The following is a 17,897-nucleotide window of genomic DNA, read 5'->3' as shown; positions in this document are numbered from 1 at the left end:
CTTTTGAACCATGATCATAAAATGATTTCTATTCATTGGGTCTTCCTCAGTTTCTTTAAGTTTTCATGGAATAATTTTCTCATCCAAGTTTTAAAGTTGAATCCTAGGTACTTGATACACTATTTTAAATGGGAAAGACTTGCTGGTATCTTTCTTTTCTGAGTCATTATTGTATAAAGGAATGCAACTGATATTTATGTATTGCCTTTGTAGCTATTTGCTTTGCTGTATTGGTTTATTGTTTCTAGGAGCTTTTTTGTGGAGTCTGTAGGGTCTCCAATGTATGTCAGTTATCATGTCATCTGCAAATAGAATTTGACTTCTTTTCCAATTGGGGTTTCTTTGATTTTTTTTTCTTGCCTAATAGCTGTTGCTAGAACTTCTAAAACTATATTGAATAAGAGTGGAGACAATGGATAACTTGCCTTGTTCCTGACTTCAGTGGAAATGTTTTTTTGTTTTTCACCATTTACTATAATATTGGCTATGGAATTACTATGGATAGTTGTTACTATGTTGAGGAAGGTTCCTTCAACACATATTTTGCAGAGGTTTTAATCATGAATTGGTGATGGATCTTGTCTAGTACTTTCTATGCATAGATTGATATCATATGTTTTTATCTGTCCTTTTATTTATGAGGTGTTGATATTGACTGATTTGCATTATGAAACCATCATAGTATACTTAGGATGAAACCCACTGGTCATATTGTATAACTTTTTGATATACTATTGGATTCGGTTTGCTAAGATTTTGTTAAGAATTTTTGCATCAATGTTCATCTGTGAGAATTATCTATAGTTTCTTTGTCAGCTTTGGTTATCAGTGGAATGTTAGCCTTATAAATGATAGTAAGTAGAGTTCCCATCTCTTCAATATTTTGGAAGAGTTCAAAGACAAATGGTAGTATTTATTTTCTGAATATTTGATAAAATTCACCCATAAACCCATCTTATATATAAAAACTTTTTACCTCAGATTTTTCCTACATTATTTTGTAATTTTTTAGATACACTTTCATATATTTTAGACTTGGTATTTAATTTTTCAGTGAAGATACTCAAAAATTTTCCCAGACTTTGTTGCATTTATTCCCTTTGTAGTAATATTTGACAGAAAGCATCATCCAAATGATAATACTTTTTTTTCATTTTGATAAGTTTAGATAGTAGCAATGAGAATAAAATTTTAGATGAGTCATAATGTATTGACTTATACATTTCAGTAATGTATATTGCTTACAAAATATTACTTACAAAAATTTTAAGGTATGGTATAAACAGAAAATAAATCAAAGTATTTTGGATAATGTTATTGATTAGATATTAGTATCTTTTGCTTTATCCAATAAATATTTAATAAATGCTAGACTAATTTTATGCAAGTAACCAAAGCAATTTGACTTTATTGATTTATTCCTTTATTTAAATTGGAGATAATGGGATTACTTTAAATGTAGATTTATTAATTCATAGACTTATTAACAATGTTTGTGCAATTATAATTTGATTATGATTTTAGTACAAAATTGAGTAAATAACAATTTCATTTAAATATAAATCTTATTACTTATACATCTATGAGTTTATAAGGTTTGTACATAATAAGGGGTATAATTTTGCCTTACTAAGTCAGGAAAATATCCTTCAAGGCTATGTTTCACTTTTTAAGGCAAGTTATCTATTGTCTCCAATCTTATTCAACAGTTTTAGAAGTCCTAGCAAGAGCAATTAGGCAAGTGAAGGCAATCAAAGAAACCCAAATTGGAAAAGAAGTCAAACTCTCTATTTGCAGGTGACATGATGATATACATTGGACACCCTACAGAGTTCACAAAAAAGCTCCTAAAACAATAAACCAATACGACAAAGATTTCAGGGAAGGAAAAGTATTCTTATTGTAAAGAACAGTTTGAAAAAATGCCTAGAGCTATATTAACCAAATTGTTTTATAGTCTATTTTATATAATAATTTTTCCCAAAGGTAGTTATTTTCCTCTAAAAAGACATTTAGAAGTCATAATATGGAGGATATAGTAATTTATAATAATAAAATTCCAGTATTTTATAATAAATTATTAAGTGACCATTTTTCTTTGAATAACAGTAATTTACAGAGTTTTAGAATTGTTTATATTTTAGAAAGTTTAGATCATTACATTCTGGAGTCAAATAAGAACAATACAGCGATATTATCAATGAAAATATTAGAAGGATATTGTTATAGTTATGTAAAGGACTGATAAGATAAAGTCAGTATTACAGAGATGTAATTGAACAGTTGTTATGTTGATATTAAGATCAAAATATAATTTAGTGTTAATTTATATTTAAATAACCTTAGACTAAAGACAACAAGATATAAAAACATAGGCATATAACTAACGAGTGGGATATCACTTTTCAAAGTGGACTTCAAAGCATAATGAAAATGTATGTACATATACATATATAATGTGTCATAATTTATGATATTAAAATATTTTATGGCATATTTTGACTAATGATAAATGGATGATATTAGCTGGTAAATGTGATAGATGGATAAAAGAGTAAAAGAGAAATGTTTTAAAAAATTAGTCATGAATTAAATCCCGGTAATATTTGGCTTATGAGTAAGAAAAAGAATCTGGGTGAGCAATTGAGAGAGATAAATAGCACTAAGATGAAACATAAAAGAAAAAGAAAAAAAGTCATGGCATTAAGGTTGGCACAAGTTTTTATTTTAAAGGCTCAATCAGTAGATTTGCTAAAATGTATATTTGGTTTGAAAAGACCAATGTACAGCTGACAATACCTGGAACAGTACTGCAATTAAGGTAAAATGTTCATTCCATGCTGGAGAGCCACAATTCGTAAGTAAATGAGTCAGTGGAAGAAAACACTAGAGAGGAAAAATACCAAAGCTGATTACAATTTAAAGATAAATTATGGGCTCATGAGCAGACGTGTAATTAATTAGAGAGGAGTCATCACACAGGTTAAGCTATAAAACAGAAATAGAAATTGTTGAAAGCTAAGAAAATAGTATCAGCAGCTAGAGTGAGGAAATTTATTTTCATTGAAAAGTGGTTGGGAAAATGGAGTAGAACAATGCATGTAACCTAATGTTCAATAGTAGAAACTCAAATTTGGCATGCCACATATATTTTATAAAACATATCTTCTATATCTTACAAATTAGAAATCAAGGTAAATAATTTTTTCTAGCATATGACATTTTCTGTAGTCGGTACATTTTAAACAATGGATATTTAGTGCTTAATGCTTGGTGTCTCTTAAATCATAAGATTATGCAATTTTAATAAGTATAATCCTACTTTATTTAATATCATAATAACTTAATATTTTAGTTAAAATGCTGTTTATTCCTTTATTCAGTGATATAATTTTCTTGAAACTCATAGGATGGTTCCAAATAACTTTAAAAAGAATTGTAGTTCATTATTTCTTTATATATTCAAGAATAAAATACAAAATTAACAGTTGCTTTTGAGTTACATTACAGCATAAGATATTTAACTTAAAACTTATCTTTTTGGTGCTGGTGAGGTATCATAGAGGTAAGGTGTCTGCCTTGCAAGCCATAGCCAAGGAAGGACCGCGATTCGATCCCCTGGAGTCTCATATGGTCCCCCAAGCCAGGGGCAATTTCTGACCGCTTGGCCAGGAGTAACCCCTGAGCATCAAACGGGTGTGGCTGAAAAAAACAAAAAAACAAAACAAAACAAAAAAAAACATCTTTTTTGGTGGAAAACTTATAACTTCTGAAATGTAAATCTTATTTAAGAAAAGAAGAGAAAAAAAGATTCAGAACACTTGAAAATTTTCTAAATAAAATTGGAGATCCTATTTGAACAGGTAATGATTAAAACTGTATCAACATTAGGAAAATGTTAATTGATTATAAAATAGTTATCTGGAAAATACAATTTCAAAACAGATTCTAGTAAAAGTACAAATGTGACTTAAGTATGTGTAGTAAAATTCTGACAGAAAAGTACAAGTATTTATTTCTGATTTTATATATGATAATGTGTAAAACTAAAGATTTTCTGCAGAAAACAAAGAAATAAAAATTATATACTTGGGGAAAATATTTTTACCTTTAATAAATTGTCTTTTTTAATAATATTGTTTTAATTGTTAAAATAAATTCTTTCCTTTTGTTTTATGGAATTTAAATATTCTGTTCTTTCTACTGCACAACTAACTTTATCCTTTAGAAAATGCCTTTAGAACCACACTAATACTGAACACATTTTTCTGCTATTTTTTAATCCTGTTCAGATAATTGTGATATTCATTTCTAATGACAGTCTTTGTCATTTTTTCCTTGAAATTGCTATCAAAATGTAGCTGCTCACAAATTGTTTTTATCTTTAATCTACTTAGGGAAAATGATTGTTTATTAATTAAAATTAAAATCTCTGATTTGAATTTCAGTCCACAGCTTCCCATATTTTGTTCCTGAGTCTTTAAAATAGAACTTAGTAGAGTATTTTTTAAGGGAAGGGGGGAGAAAGGAATATACAATTTTATGAAATCATCCTGACCTGGGGTTCTCTGCATACATAAAAGTTAATTCTTGTATTACTACAAGGAAAGCCCTGCACTCTTAATGCTGCTACTTTTAGATTCTTATTAGACCTTTACTTTCTATAGTTTCTTGTCACAGACTGATTATTCCTGACACTAAGGAATCTTCTGGGGTCCCTTGAAAGGTGGATGCACAAAGTAGGCTGAGGTAGACAGAGGTCAAAGACTCAAGTTGTGTTCAAACTCTGTCCAGTTTATTCAAAGCAAATGTGGAATACTTATATTCAATTTCTTAACAAGTCATAATTTTCAGACAAAACTAATTTATCAAAAAGGCACAGGGGCAAATTGTTCAAGGCATATTCTGAGTCAGGTCAGTTTAGCTTTTGAACTGCTCTTGTTATCTGAGATCCCTCAGCTGGCATGGTCAGTTTCCCAGTAAAACTAATAAATAATAATAAAATAAACAAATAAAATAATAATAAATAATAACAATGAATAATATATAATAATAAAACTAATTGTTTTAGTTTTATTCTAGTTCATGCACTCTGAACTGGAGTTTGAAATATTAACCCTAGATATGACTGCATATAGGCTAACAGCAAAACTAGATTTGAGAGTGAATAATTATTCTGTAAGACTAAATAGATAATACTTGAATCTATGCAAGTGTTCTAATAAGGTGTGTTTATAAATCAGAGTAATCTTTAAAATGTCCATTGAAGTTATATCTCAATTAATTTTTATGCTATATTCCCCTTTTATTTCTGAATGTCTCATGAACAGGCAATGAAGTTTTTTTTTTAGGGCCGTAATACCTGTGTGGACAGATTATACTCCAACCCTTCTTTCTTACAGATGCTCTTTATATACACCTTCCCTGTGAGTACAGGCAGCTCTGAAAAGTTCCTTCACTCAGGTACTTAGGGCCTTTTCAAACTTGGTGACTTCCTAGGTCTCAGAATCTCTTTACATGGGGATGATGTAGTATTTTCTCTTTCTCAGAGTCCACTCTTCGCTTGGTGATGCCTCAGTTCCTCCATCTCCAAAAATTTCTGGGTTTGTTTCTCAAAGCAATGATGTCTTCAGTCTTTTGTCTACTTCAGAGCTAGGAAATATCATATTAAGTTTAATTATGTTCCAAAAGCTCATTAACATGCCCCCAGCCCAGCACCAATGAAATTAAAGTGTTCCCTACAGATCATACACTCTTAAATCTTTAAGGGATGGATAGGTGAAGCCATCCTATGTAATTTCTTCAATTGACAATAGAATGCAGACTCTGCTATGTAAACCTATGAAATATCATGCTGAATTAGTTTTAATAGGATCCACAATGGTCCACAATTGTGTGTTTTCAAACACCAGACTAAACAGTTAGGGGTAAGGTGAGATAGTCTTGCATGGGTAAAGCTGGGAATTTTTTTATCTCTGCAAGACTAGTATTTTAAACTCTTGTTTATATAATGTATTAAGTATGATCTATTTCTACTATTGTGGAAAGTTTTCAGAATTAATAAAAATGATACGATTTTTTGATATTAGAATCAGTCTAAATTTAATGTGTTGCATAATAAGAAAAAGTGTACTGACATAGAACCTGTGATATTTTGTTTTCTCTTTTTTTTTCAGAGATAAAGAAGTAGCATGGCATGAAACATGGCTCAGTTCTATTACAAAAGAAGTATTAATGCCCCTTACCGAGATCGCATCCCTCTAAGAATAGTCCGAGCAGAATCAGAACTTTCGCCATCAGAAAAAGCCTATTTGAATGCTGTGGAAAAGGGGGATTATGCAAGTGTCAAAAAATCACTAGAGGAAGCTGAAATTTATTTTAAAATAAATATTAATTGCATCGATCCTCTTGGAAGAACAGCACTTCTCATTGCAATTGAAAATGAAAACTTGGAGCTCATTGAACTACTCTTAAGCTTTAATGTCTATGTCGGAGATGCTCTACTACATGCTATCAGGAAAGAAGTGGTAGGAGCAGTGGAACTGCTACTGAACCACAAGAAACCCAGTGGAGAAAAACAGGTAAGTGAAAATTATGCCCTCCATTTTATTTTGATTGCTGAATGTTTCTACAGATTTACAATTTCCGCAATTTTAAGAAATTGAAACATTTTTTTCCATAGCATTTCTGAAGAGCTTATTAAATGGCCATTTAATGACTTTTCTAAAAAGATTAATAATTAGCCTATTTTACAATATTTTCTTTTTTTAAATTTTTTTCTCTTTATTTGAATGTCTTGATTACATAAATGATTGTGATAAGGTTTCAGTCATATAAAGAACACCCCTCTTCACCAGTGCAACATTCCCACCACCAATGTCCCAAATCTCCCTCCATCCCACCCCACCCCTGCCTGTACTCCAGACAGGCTTTCCAGTTCCCTCATTCATTCACTTGATTATGGTAGTTCTCAGTGTAGTTATTTCTATAACTGTGCTCACCACTCTTTGTGGTGAGCTTCATGGAGTGAGCTGGTGATCCAGCCCTCCTCTCATTGTCTCTGAGGATTGTTACAAAAATGACTTTTATTTTTCTTAAAACCCATAGATGAGTGAGACTATTCTGCGTCTCTCTCTCTCCTTCTGACTTATTTCACTGAGCATGATAGATTCCATGTACATCCATGTATAGGAAAATTTCATGACTTCATCTCTCCTGACGGCTGCATAATATTCCATTGTGTATATGTACCAGAGTTTCTTTAGCCATTCGTCTGTTGAAGGGCATCTTGGTTGTTTCCAGAGCCTGGCTATTGTGAATAGCGCTGCAATAAATATAGGTGTGAGGAAGGGGTTTTTGTATTGTATTCTTGTGTTCCTAGGGTATATCTCTAGGAGTGGAATAGCTGGGTCGAATGGGAGCTCAATTTCCAGATTTTGAAGGAACCTCCATATCGCTTTCCATAGAGGCTGTACTAGGGGGCATTCCCACCAGCAGCGGATAAGAGTTCCTTTCTCTCCACATCCCCGCCAGCACTGATTGTTCTCATTTTTTGTGATGTGCGCCAATCTCTGTGGTATGAGGTGGTATCTCATCGTTGTTTTGATTTGCATCTCTCTGATGATTAGTGACGAGGAGCATTACATCCTTCAGATAAGGGGCTAATATCCAAAATATACAGGGCACTGACAGAACTTTACAAAAAAAAAAAAAAAAAACATCTAATCCCATCAAAAAATGGGGAGAAGAATGAACAGACACTTTGATAAAAAAGAAATACAAATGGCCGAAATTGAAACATTTAAAACAGAAGTATTATGCCAGTAAACTTTGTTATTCTCTAACCTACACAAAGAAACCACAACTTACTTGAAGAATAAACCTAAACATAGTAATTGATGTTTATCCCTACACATTTAAAATTTCTTTCTTTTTTTCTTTCTTCCTTACTTTCCTTCTTTCTCTTTGTCTTTGTCTTTCTCTTTCCTTCTTTTTCTTCTTTCCTCTTTCTTTCTTTCTTTCTTTCTTTCTTTCTTTCTTTCTTTCTTTCTTTCTTTCTTTCTTTCTTTCTTTCTTTCTTTCTTTCTTTCTTTCTTTCTTTCTTTCTCTCTCTTCTTTCTTTCTTTCTTTCTTTCTTTCTTTCTTTCTTTCTTTCTTTCTTTCTTTCTTTCTTTCTTTCTTTCTTTCTTTCTTTCTTTCTTCTTTCTTTTCTTCCTTTCTTGTTTCTCTTTTTTTTTCTTTGTTTCTTTCTTTATCATTTCTTGTTGGCTTTGCTTTCTAATTAAATCTGGAGCTGAGGGCCTATGCAATAAACAGGTAGTAGGGTATTTAATTTTAAAGTGGCTGACTCAGTTACACCATCCACATCCCATCTGGTCCCCTGAGCCATATGGTCCCCAGGAGTAAATTATGAGTGCAAAATTGGACTAACCTCTGAGCATTTTGGTTTTGCCCGAAAACAAGCAAACATAAAATTCTGGAGCTCCTCAGTGCTTACCCTGGGCTCTGTGCCCAGGGAGGACAACTCCTTGTAGTGTTCTGTGCAGGGGTCTTCAAACTTTTTAAAGTGGGGGATGGATTATGGTCTATTAGAGAGCTGGAGGGCCAGACTATATGAGCTACCAATTCCTACTCACACTGCACATATCTTATATAAATAAAATGAAAACCATTTATAAATAAACAGATCACACACCAGTATTTCAATGGAAACTGTGGGTCTGCTTTTGGCTAATGAGATGGTCAATGTCTGGTTCCATATTTGTCACTGCCAGCCATAACAAGTGATGCAAGTGGGCATCAGTTAATCTTGATCTGTTTGGAGATTTCAGATGTTCCATTCTTGAAAAAGTCTGTTCACAGGAATAAGTGCTACCAATGATGGTTACCATTTTGAGTGTATGGTTTCTGATATTTGGATATGTCTCAGAGAGGAGAGATACATAGAAATTCAAAAGGTTACTTGACTTAAATGCGTCTTTCAGAGAGTCACAATTCTGCAGTTCAGCCAGTTCCATATGGTAAATTGTAAGGACATTTTCAATCTCAAAAGAAAATGGGTTACGAAAAAGCTATATATCCTGTTCATGGAGATGAAGCTCTTTAAATCTAAATTAAAACTCCTTTTGCAACAATTCTAGTGAAGCCAGACATGTGTCCTTTGGGAATGCAACCAATGTTTGTCCGCTGACAGGTTTTGAGTTGTTGGGAGATGACTGAAGTTTTCCTCCTGTACTTGTTTGATGAGAAGGCCTAATTTTACTTCCAATGCTTTCACATGCGATGCCATATCACAGATGAGCTTCCCCTTGCCTTGAAGTTGAAGATTGAAACTGTTGAGTAGCTCTGTTATATCTGTCAGAAAGGCAAGGTGCCATTTTCATCTTGCATCATTGAGCTCTGGTACTTCTTGTTTTTTTGAAAGTAGAAAAGCTGTAATCTGTGGAAATAAGTCATAGAAACGTTTCAAAACTCTCCCTCTACTCAGCCAATGGATTTCTGTGTGGTACAGAACATCTTCATGGGCAACATTTACCTCAGATAGAAATTCCTGAAATTGTCTGTGGTTTAGTGCATGAGTTCTAATGTAATTAACACAAGATACCACAATTTTCATACTAGAGTCCCACTTCAGTGATTTACAGCACAGCGCTTGTTGGTGGATGAGGCAGTGTATGGCAATTGGATGAGGATGGTTATGTTTGTCCATCTCTTGTGAAATGTGAGCAATTACTCCTCTCTTAGACCCCACCATGCTAGGAGCACCATCAGTTGTTACACTGACTAGTTTAACACAGTTCAGCTCCAAACCATTCACAGTTTGACAAACCTTTTCAAATATATCCACTCCTGTGATTGTACCTTTGATACATTGCAGTGCAGCAAGCTCTTCTGTGACTTCAAAATACTCATTTGTCCCACACATATAAATGAAAAGTTGGGCAGAATCACGAGTATCATTGCTTTCATCGAGTACCAAGGAAAAATAGCGAAGTTTCTTTGCAGAGTTTTGCAAATGGTGCAGCAAATTTTTTCCCATTTCTTCAATCCTTGGTGTCATTTTAACTCCTGAAAGGCTCACTGTACTAAATAAATCAGCCTTCTCTGGACACATTTCTTTTGCAACAGAAATAAGGCATTCTTTAACAAATTCTTCCTCCACAAATGGTTTGCCATTGCATGCTATTAGCTTGGCAACTTGAAAACTTGCCTGCAGTGAGGAAGTATTTAACTGCTTCTGCTTCACAAAAGTATTTTTCTGAGTCATCAGTGTATGTTTCAGTTGTAATATTTTATCTTTTCTCACTTCTCCAACAAAAAAATCATATTTATCTTTATGTTGAGTTTGATAGTGGTGTCACAAATTGTATTCTTTGAACACAGCCACTATATTCTGGCATATCAGACAAACAGCTTTTTCTTTGTACTGCATAAAAAAGTAATCATAAGTCCACTTTCTTTGAATATCCTACACTCGCCGTCAATTTTTCTTTTTCTTGACATCATTGTTTCCTAGGGATTCCAAACTGATATTAGTGAAATACAAATATGTGTGTATATATACACACAGTGTATGAACCCCCATTAGACCCTGATGTGAACACTTACCCCTTGCAGGCTTTTCTAAGCAGACCAGCTCAGTCTCTGATAGTTCAGTTATATCTCCCTATATAATGCCCAAATTGATAGTTCGGAATCAGCATGTGAATACTGAAAAGGAATTGCAAAATGCATATAAAATTTTCAATGTAACCCCTTTAAAATGCTTCAGCATAGAACCCCTAATTTTCCACATGGGCAATTCAGCACCGAACCCCTAACCTCCCAACCACCGCCCACCCCCTAACTTTGATTTCAGCACTGAACACCTCACCACCCCCAAAGGGGAATTTTCATATGAGTCACCCACAGCCCAATTGGGCAGAACCCCCCATCTGGCAAAAATGTACTTCTATGGCACTTTTGACTGACCTTTGGCAGTGGAGGGAGTGGAGGAAATCCTCACTGACAGTCAGGCACAGCACACAGACACCACGTTGCCTGGGGGTGGAGCAGGCTCCTTTTTACATCATACCCACATGTGGTACTCCTCGTCTCGCAGCGTCCGTCGCCCTCCAGTGACGTTATCAGCAATGCGCGTGCCAAGCACCAGGCACAAGGGCACATCAGTGTCCCTCTCAACACCACCCTCACGCCCACCCTCCCAGCACACAACATGCTGTGGGCGGAGGCAGTTGATGTCATCCCTGAGAATCCGTGACACTGAGTGTATATGCTGGCAGGTATCTTGGCAACCAAACAGCGCTTCACTGCTGGCGGCCAGATCAGATTCCTCTGCGGGCCGCATGTGGCTTGTGGGCCGTAGTTTGAAGACCCCTCGTTCTATGGGTCAGTTGTGTGTAAGGCAAGCACCATGTTCCTATTTTCTAGCTTCAGAAACATTGCTACATAACTCTCAACATATTGTATAAATAATGCACAATCTGAAAAAATAAATTGTTGGATTCTACATTTTTAGAAACTTATTCTTCTCTTAATTATTTTATTTCAAAGATGGCTTTTATAGGAATTCTTGTGTCATTAAAAGAGCTTTGTGATGAGGTGTCATAGGAAAAACTTCATTATTTCTTAGTGAAATCTGTGTTTTAAGATTCAATCTTGTCTCATACTACCATTCACTTTCTCCCATTTCCTGTGTCAAAATTTTGATTAAACAGCAATCCACAGTCACAAAACTTTTACATTGCTTTATGGGCATTTTGTTATTTGTTTTGTTAACTAGGAATTTGTAAATTACCTTGTTAGGAAAACTTTATTGATAGGACATTTATTTTATTTCACACTTCAAAATTGTACACTTTCACTTTGGTGAACAAGCAATAATTTCTAAAGACATGTGTTCTATATTATTTTATAGTATCACTTTTCACATCTAATAGGGAAATACTTTTATGTCTATGTGTGGAGCCTAATTTTATCTGTGTGATTTCACTGTTCCTTAATCAGTCAAGACAGTGGTTTGAAATTCTCTCTCAAACATATACCTGAGGTATCTGTACTTTCTGATACCATGACACAATTTTGTTTTATGTCTATGTAGTCAATTAAGACAGATGTTAATCTGTGACTTGATTATTTTAGATTACACAATAATATATATAGAAAATTACTATTAAACATGTTTATTATTTTTTTTTTGGTTTTTGGGTTACACCCACTGGTGCTCAGGGGTTACTCCTGGCTCTGTGCTCAGAAATTGCTTCTGGCAGCCTCAGGGAACCATATAGAATGCCGGGAATTGAACCACATTCTGTTCTGGGTTGGCCACATGCAAGGCAAATGCCTACCACTGTGCTATTACTCCAGCCCCTAATATTTATTTTAAATAATCTTTATTAATTTTGTGCTTTATAGGCCATTGACCGTGCATGTTAATGTTTGCTGATTGAGCACATTTGGATTGGCAAAAGTAGTTTGATATTTGAGGAAGATATCTGCTATTATTATGAGTGTTTTTTGGAAGATGTTCAACTTGTAAGCTAAACTCTAGTCTCACAAGTACTTTCTGTCTCCTTAGAGGTACTTGATCTGAACCCAGATTATTAATAAGAGGCAGTAAAGGTTTGTAATCTGCCAGGAGTCTGAGCTATCCCAGGCTATCTGTTTCTGGAAGGTTTCTCTTATGTCAGCCTGCTGGCCAAACATTTCTTCTCTATTTGTACATTCTTGAATTCCTCCTCAGTGAAGGTACTCAGAATAAACAAAAATTGTGTCTATTTTCTTAAACTAGATACTTTTAGCTAAGATATTTTATTATTTATTTATAAAACATATCTTGAGGTAGTCTCTTATATCAACAAAACTTTTAGTTAATCTATCCCAGAGTTCTGGTGTCTTGTATAATTAACGTGAAGCTTCTTTATACAAGGTTCCAAAAGATATTCTGAAGTTCAACAGGGTAGCAAACATCTGTCAGAGTTAGCTTCTTGCTGGTATATATATACACATATATATAATATATACATATATATATTTGGTGTATATAAGACCAGATTAAATTTTAATTATAGATGTGTCAGTAAGTGCTTTTCATAATGAAGTTTGCTGTAACATTCTTCAAAAATATCTCAATGCTTCTCCATTTTTAACATTATCAGAATCCTGTGAGGGCTTATAAGTATATTGATTGCTAGATTCCCCAAAGTCATTGATACATTAATCTGAAATGGGGACCTGGAATATATATTTCTAACAATTACCAAATAAATCTAATATGGCTTTCTAGGCAAACTACTTTGAAAAAGTTTATTTAAAAGGTATTGAAAGTTACAAAATATTTACAGCTATATATTCTGTATTTGTTGTATATACAAATATAACCTGCTTTAGGTTAATATCAATTATATGTATATTAATTATCTTAATTACTAACTACAGTGGTGTTTATTATATGAATTTTTCAATTGTTGAAAGTATTTATGATATTTTTATTTATATAATTTCCTAAATATATTATGAAAATATGGCATAAAAATACATTCAATATTTTTATTGAGAAAATTACCTTGTATTATAGTACATAAAATCATTGAAAATAAATGAATATATGTACTACATTAATTTCATCAATTTCACATGACCCCTTTATTTGATTTCCTATAACCTTTTTCAACACCACCTGGTAACCTCCGATTATTACTATAGTCTAAATGTTTATTTTTGATATTTATTCTAGAAAATAAAAATGTATCTAATATCATAACTTTATTTTATGAGAAGACAGAAGAAAACTATGTGAATATGGTTTGATCTGACTGAAAGATTCTATAAATTTATATTAGCAACTAACTGGAACTAGTCTGAGTGACGACAACAGTGATAATAATACTATGATAACAAGATTAGTAATAAAGCTAGATAACATTGAGCCTGCTATTGTTTTTGGACTGCAAGAAATTTATTTGTATCATCTCATTTAGTTTTCACATTATTCTATGAAAATAATACTATTATTCTTCAATTTTGATGGGGGAAATAAAGGCATCAATAGCATACAAATATATTTAAGATAACAAAATCAAGAAATGCTAGTGCTGGAAATCAATAGTCTTGGAAGATAAACATGCTAGTCTGGCACCAGACACTATGGCAATTTGGATGGAAGGCATTTAAATCATCAGTTAATTATACTCTTTTTATAGTATTTAGTTAGATAAAAATAAAGAGGTTTCATTATCTACATATTTAGACTGTCTTCATGTAGGATATAATAGTGCCAATTATAATTTGACTGTTCAGTAAATACTAAAGAAAAATGTCATGAGTTGGAAGGAGTAATTTATTGGAAGTGCTGACTTAGCATTCTCTTTAACATTTGCCAATAGGAAAAATATGATTCTCTCTAAATCTTGATTTACTTTTGTGAATATTAGTATCATATTAATGTTATTTGGTCATCAAAGTTTGGTGATATTAAAATTTAAAGAATTTTTATATTCCACCATGTAACAACAATATACAGTATATACTATTTTTATTTTATCTTACATATGTAAGCATACAATGTATGCTGAAAACATCAAGTTAAGTGTTGGCAATTTACATTCTAGAATAGTTGTCTTACAGGCTTTTCTAAATAAGACAATTATTAGAAATAAAAAAAGAGTTCAGAATTAGAAAAGGGGGGTTTAATTCACTTTATTATATTCATGCCTTTTCAGTGCACATAAGGGATTAAGATAATTATTTCAGTAGATTTGCTAATGCAAAATTAGCTTTGGAAGCATTTCCTGATATGTGATCAGAAGTCAGTCTGAAATAGGAGATTGGCATTATCATGTATATATATGTATATACCTATACATATATGCATACATATAAATATATAGCTCAAACCTTACTGTGCTGATTAAAAATGAAGACCTATTTTAATTTATATAAATACTAATAAAATATACCCTTGTTACTAACAGAAAACCATGTTCTTTAAACAGATCTATGATTTTCACGTTGAATTCATTTACTCTCTGCATCAAGTCTCAATTACCTTGAAAATGTTTACTATTTACTCTTGCATTCATTTAGTTGTCCTCATTGGATTCCAAAACAAGCAATTTTTCTTCAGCATTCTCAAACTTCATATGGTACAAAATAAATGATACTGTGAATACTGAGTGCTCTATGTACTCCACATTTAAAAGTTACATCTTCCAGATGAAGAAAAAAATTACTTTCATCAGTGGTTTACCAAATAAAGTTCTTATCTTTGTTTATATTTCATCCCAATATTGAGAGTATGTGAACTTAATTATATGTGCAACCTTAATAGTAAGAATACAAAAATGAGGGGGCCGGAGAGATAACGTGGAGGTAAGGCATTTGCCTTTCATGCAGGAGGTCATCGGTTCGAATCCCGGCGCCCCATATGGTCCCCTGTGCCTGCCAGGAGCAATTTCTGAGCCTGGAGCCAGAAATAACCCCTGAGCACTGCCAGGTGTGACCCAAAAACCACAAAAAAAAAAAAAAGAATACAAAAATGAAAATTATGGTAAATCATTGAAGGCTAAATAGCTAAAAGCAAATGGCAGTAGTATAATATTAGTAGTAAATAAAAGCATAATAAAGTAGTAATCATAGTGAATATTTTTTAATTTTTTAAACTTTATTTATTAATTGATTGATTGGTTTTTGGGCCACACCCAGCTGTTATCTCTCCAACCCTATCATAGTGAAATACTAAGTAAGCAATAGATAGTGAATTATTGAGTGGATTAGTATCAAAATATTAAATCTATTAGAGACATATGTATATAAATCTTAAATTATACTTTATACTTGAAATATTATCATTAGGAAATTTATTTGCAAATTTTATTAACTTTTAAAAATTAATTAATAATTTAACCATATATTTTATTTTAATTTTATTTATTATTAACTTTTATTTTATTTACTTAAAATTTAAAATATTTTAGTAAGAAAGTTGAAATGTATCCTAAAATATAGAGCTTTATACTGTAATGTAGTAACACAAATAATATAAATTTTTTTATTAACGAGTATTTTGAATGTGAAAAAATTAAATTGAACCTTATTATTCTACAGCAGGGAGTTTTAAACTTATTACCCCATGGGTTTTAGATTGTGTTTAGTCAGGCAGCAAATGGAATCATGAAATATTTTAATAATGCTGTCCTAATAGAAATGCATTTAAGAGATGAGTATGCTGCATTGTTAATATAAGTTGCATAAGCTATCATTCTGAGACATCAAATAACATGGCAATTAACCTCTTTATTTAAATTACTTTCTATCTGAAGACTAGTAAATTATAAATAAATATTTCAAGACTTGAGCTCTTATTCTTTCAGCATACCACACTTACTATGAAAGTAAAGTACATATATATATGTATATATACATATATACACATATAATTAAATGTATCTGGAGCCCTTGAGAATAAAAGGTTTTTAGCCTCCTCTGAAAAATAAGTAAGAGAAAACAAACCTCAAGTAATAAAACAAAATTTTAAGCTTTCAGGCAGATCTATTCCACAATAAAATATATACAAGGCAGGAACCTGATTATCTTCAAAGAGAGGGAATTTTGTGAAGAAAGCTTAAAAGGATTTGGATATAAATCCTATTTTTGTAATCTCGGGTAAATCATTTGATCTTTTGAGCCTTGGCTTTTCCATAAATAAGAGATAAATAAGAGAGCAAGTCTAGTTTCTGCTCAGCATGTCCTTGCAAAGATTAAGCAGTTAATACACTAAGATGCCTTACATTAAGAGAGCTGTATGCAGTGCATGTAAATATCTCTATCTTGATGTCATTTAAGCATTTTACACTTATTAAATTAAATATAACTGCATCTGTTAATTGAAGAAGTAAAGTATTCTTCACAGCAAAAGCATTGTGAAGTGTTTGTGCTGATAAAAAGAAAACGAGTTTATGTCAAAGTAAGAAGAGAGACTTTGTGTGAGCTTTGGAGAAAAAAAATTGGGGATCATTAAAAATTTGCCTGATTCATTATCAACATAGTGATTAAATATAAACATAACATTATACTTCATAAGCAATATAGTGTTGCATTTGTTTATTAATACCAAAATTATAGATATTCCAAAATTATAATTAATTGAATGGGTGTTATTGATACTATGAATGCAGTATATGCATTATAAAATTGCATGCTAACATTAGGATACTTCATAATTGCTCCTCAAATACCTTTTCCTTTTGGACTACTACATTTAAGTAAATGATTAAGTAAACATTTAAGCAAAGTGATTTATTTTTATTATTGCAGTATTTGAAATTCAAGAAAATTAGGCTTAATGAAGAATTTTTAAAATTCCATTCAATACAGATTTCAATAATGTGAAAGTTCATTTATTTGCATCATCACCATTTATCTTGTATGCAATAATTTTATGATTAATTAACTTTAAAATATATTAATTTTACAATTTTTTGATTGACTTCTGTGAAAGAAACACTTGATAATATTTCAGTCCATGAATGATTTAATGAATGCAGTTTTTAGAAAGATATCATACTATCACACAAGGAGTGGGCAGTTTTATGGAGCGTATGAAGAATTTCTTACATTCACAGTGGATAAATTTATCAAATGGATGAATAACTTAATTTTCTCTAAATGGAATTATGATGAATTTAGGTGTGTTTAAGCTTTACTAGATTATTAGCCCCTCAGATATATAACTTAGCTGTAGTAATCCTTCTTAGTGTCTAGAAACTTTTAGAGAAAGTCAATAGATTAGTTGGTTTTGGAGAGTCAAACGTAATTGTTAGGCAGCACTAGTACCAGTAGACATATAGGAACAAGTTTTAGTTTGCTTTTATGCCACATGCAGTGATGATGCTGAGTTT

General features: G+C 32.2%; 1 protein-coding gene across 1 annotated transcript in view; it reads left to right on the top strand.

Moving 5' to 3' along the window:
* TRPC4 (transient receptor potential cation channel subfamily C member 4) overlaps positions 1 to 17,897 on the top strand; it is a 207,908-nt gene that overhangs the window by 46,618 nt on the left and 143,393 nt on the right. Inside the window, exon 2 of the mRNA XM_049778889.1 lies at positions 6,177 to 6,581. Coding sequence (XP_049634846.1) covers positions 6,204 to 6,581 — 378 coding nt within the window. The 5' untranslated portion in view covers positions 6,177 to 6,203. The remainder of the gene's footprint in view (positions 1 to 6,176; positions 6,582 to 17,897) is intronic.

This window comes from Suncus etruscus, chromosome 8 (assembly GCF_024139225.1).
Source record: "Suncus etruscus isolate mSunEtr1 chromosome 8, mSunEtr1.pri.cur, whole genome shotgun sequence".
Lineage (NCBI taxonomy): Eukaryota > Metazoa > Chordata > Mammalia > Eulipotyphla > Soricidae > Suncus > Suncus etruscus.
This window is presented reverse-complemented; position numbering and strand designations above follow the sequence as displayed.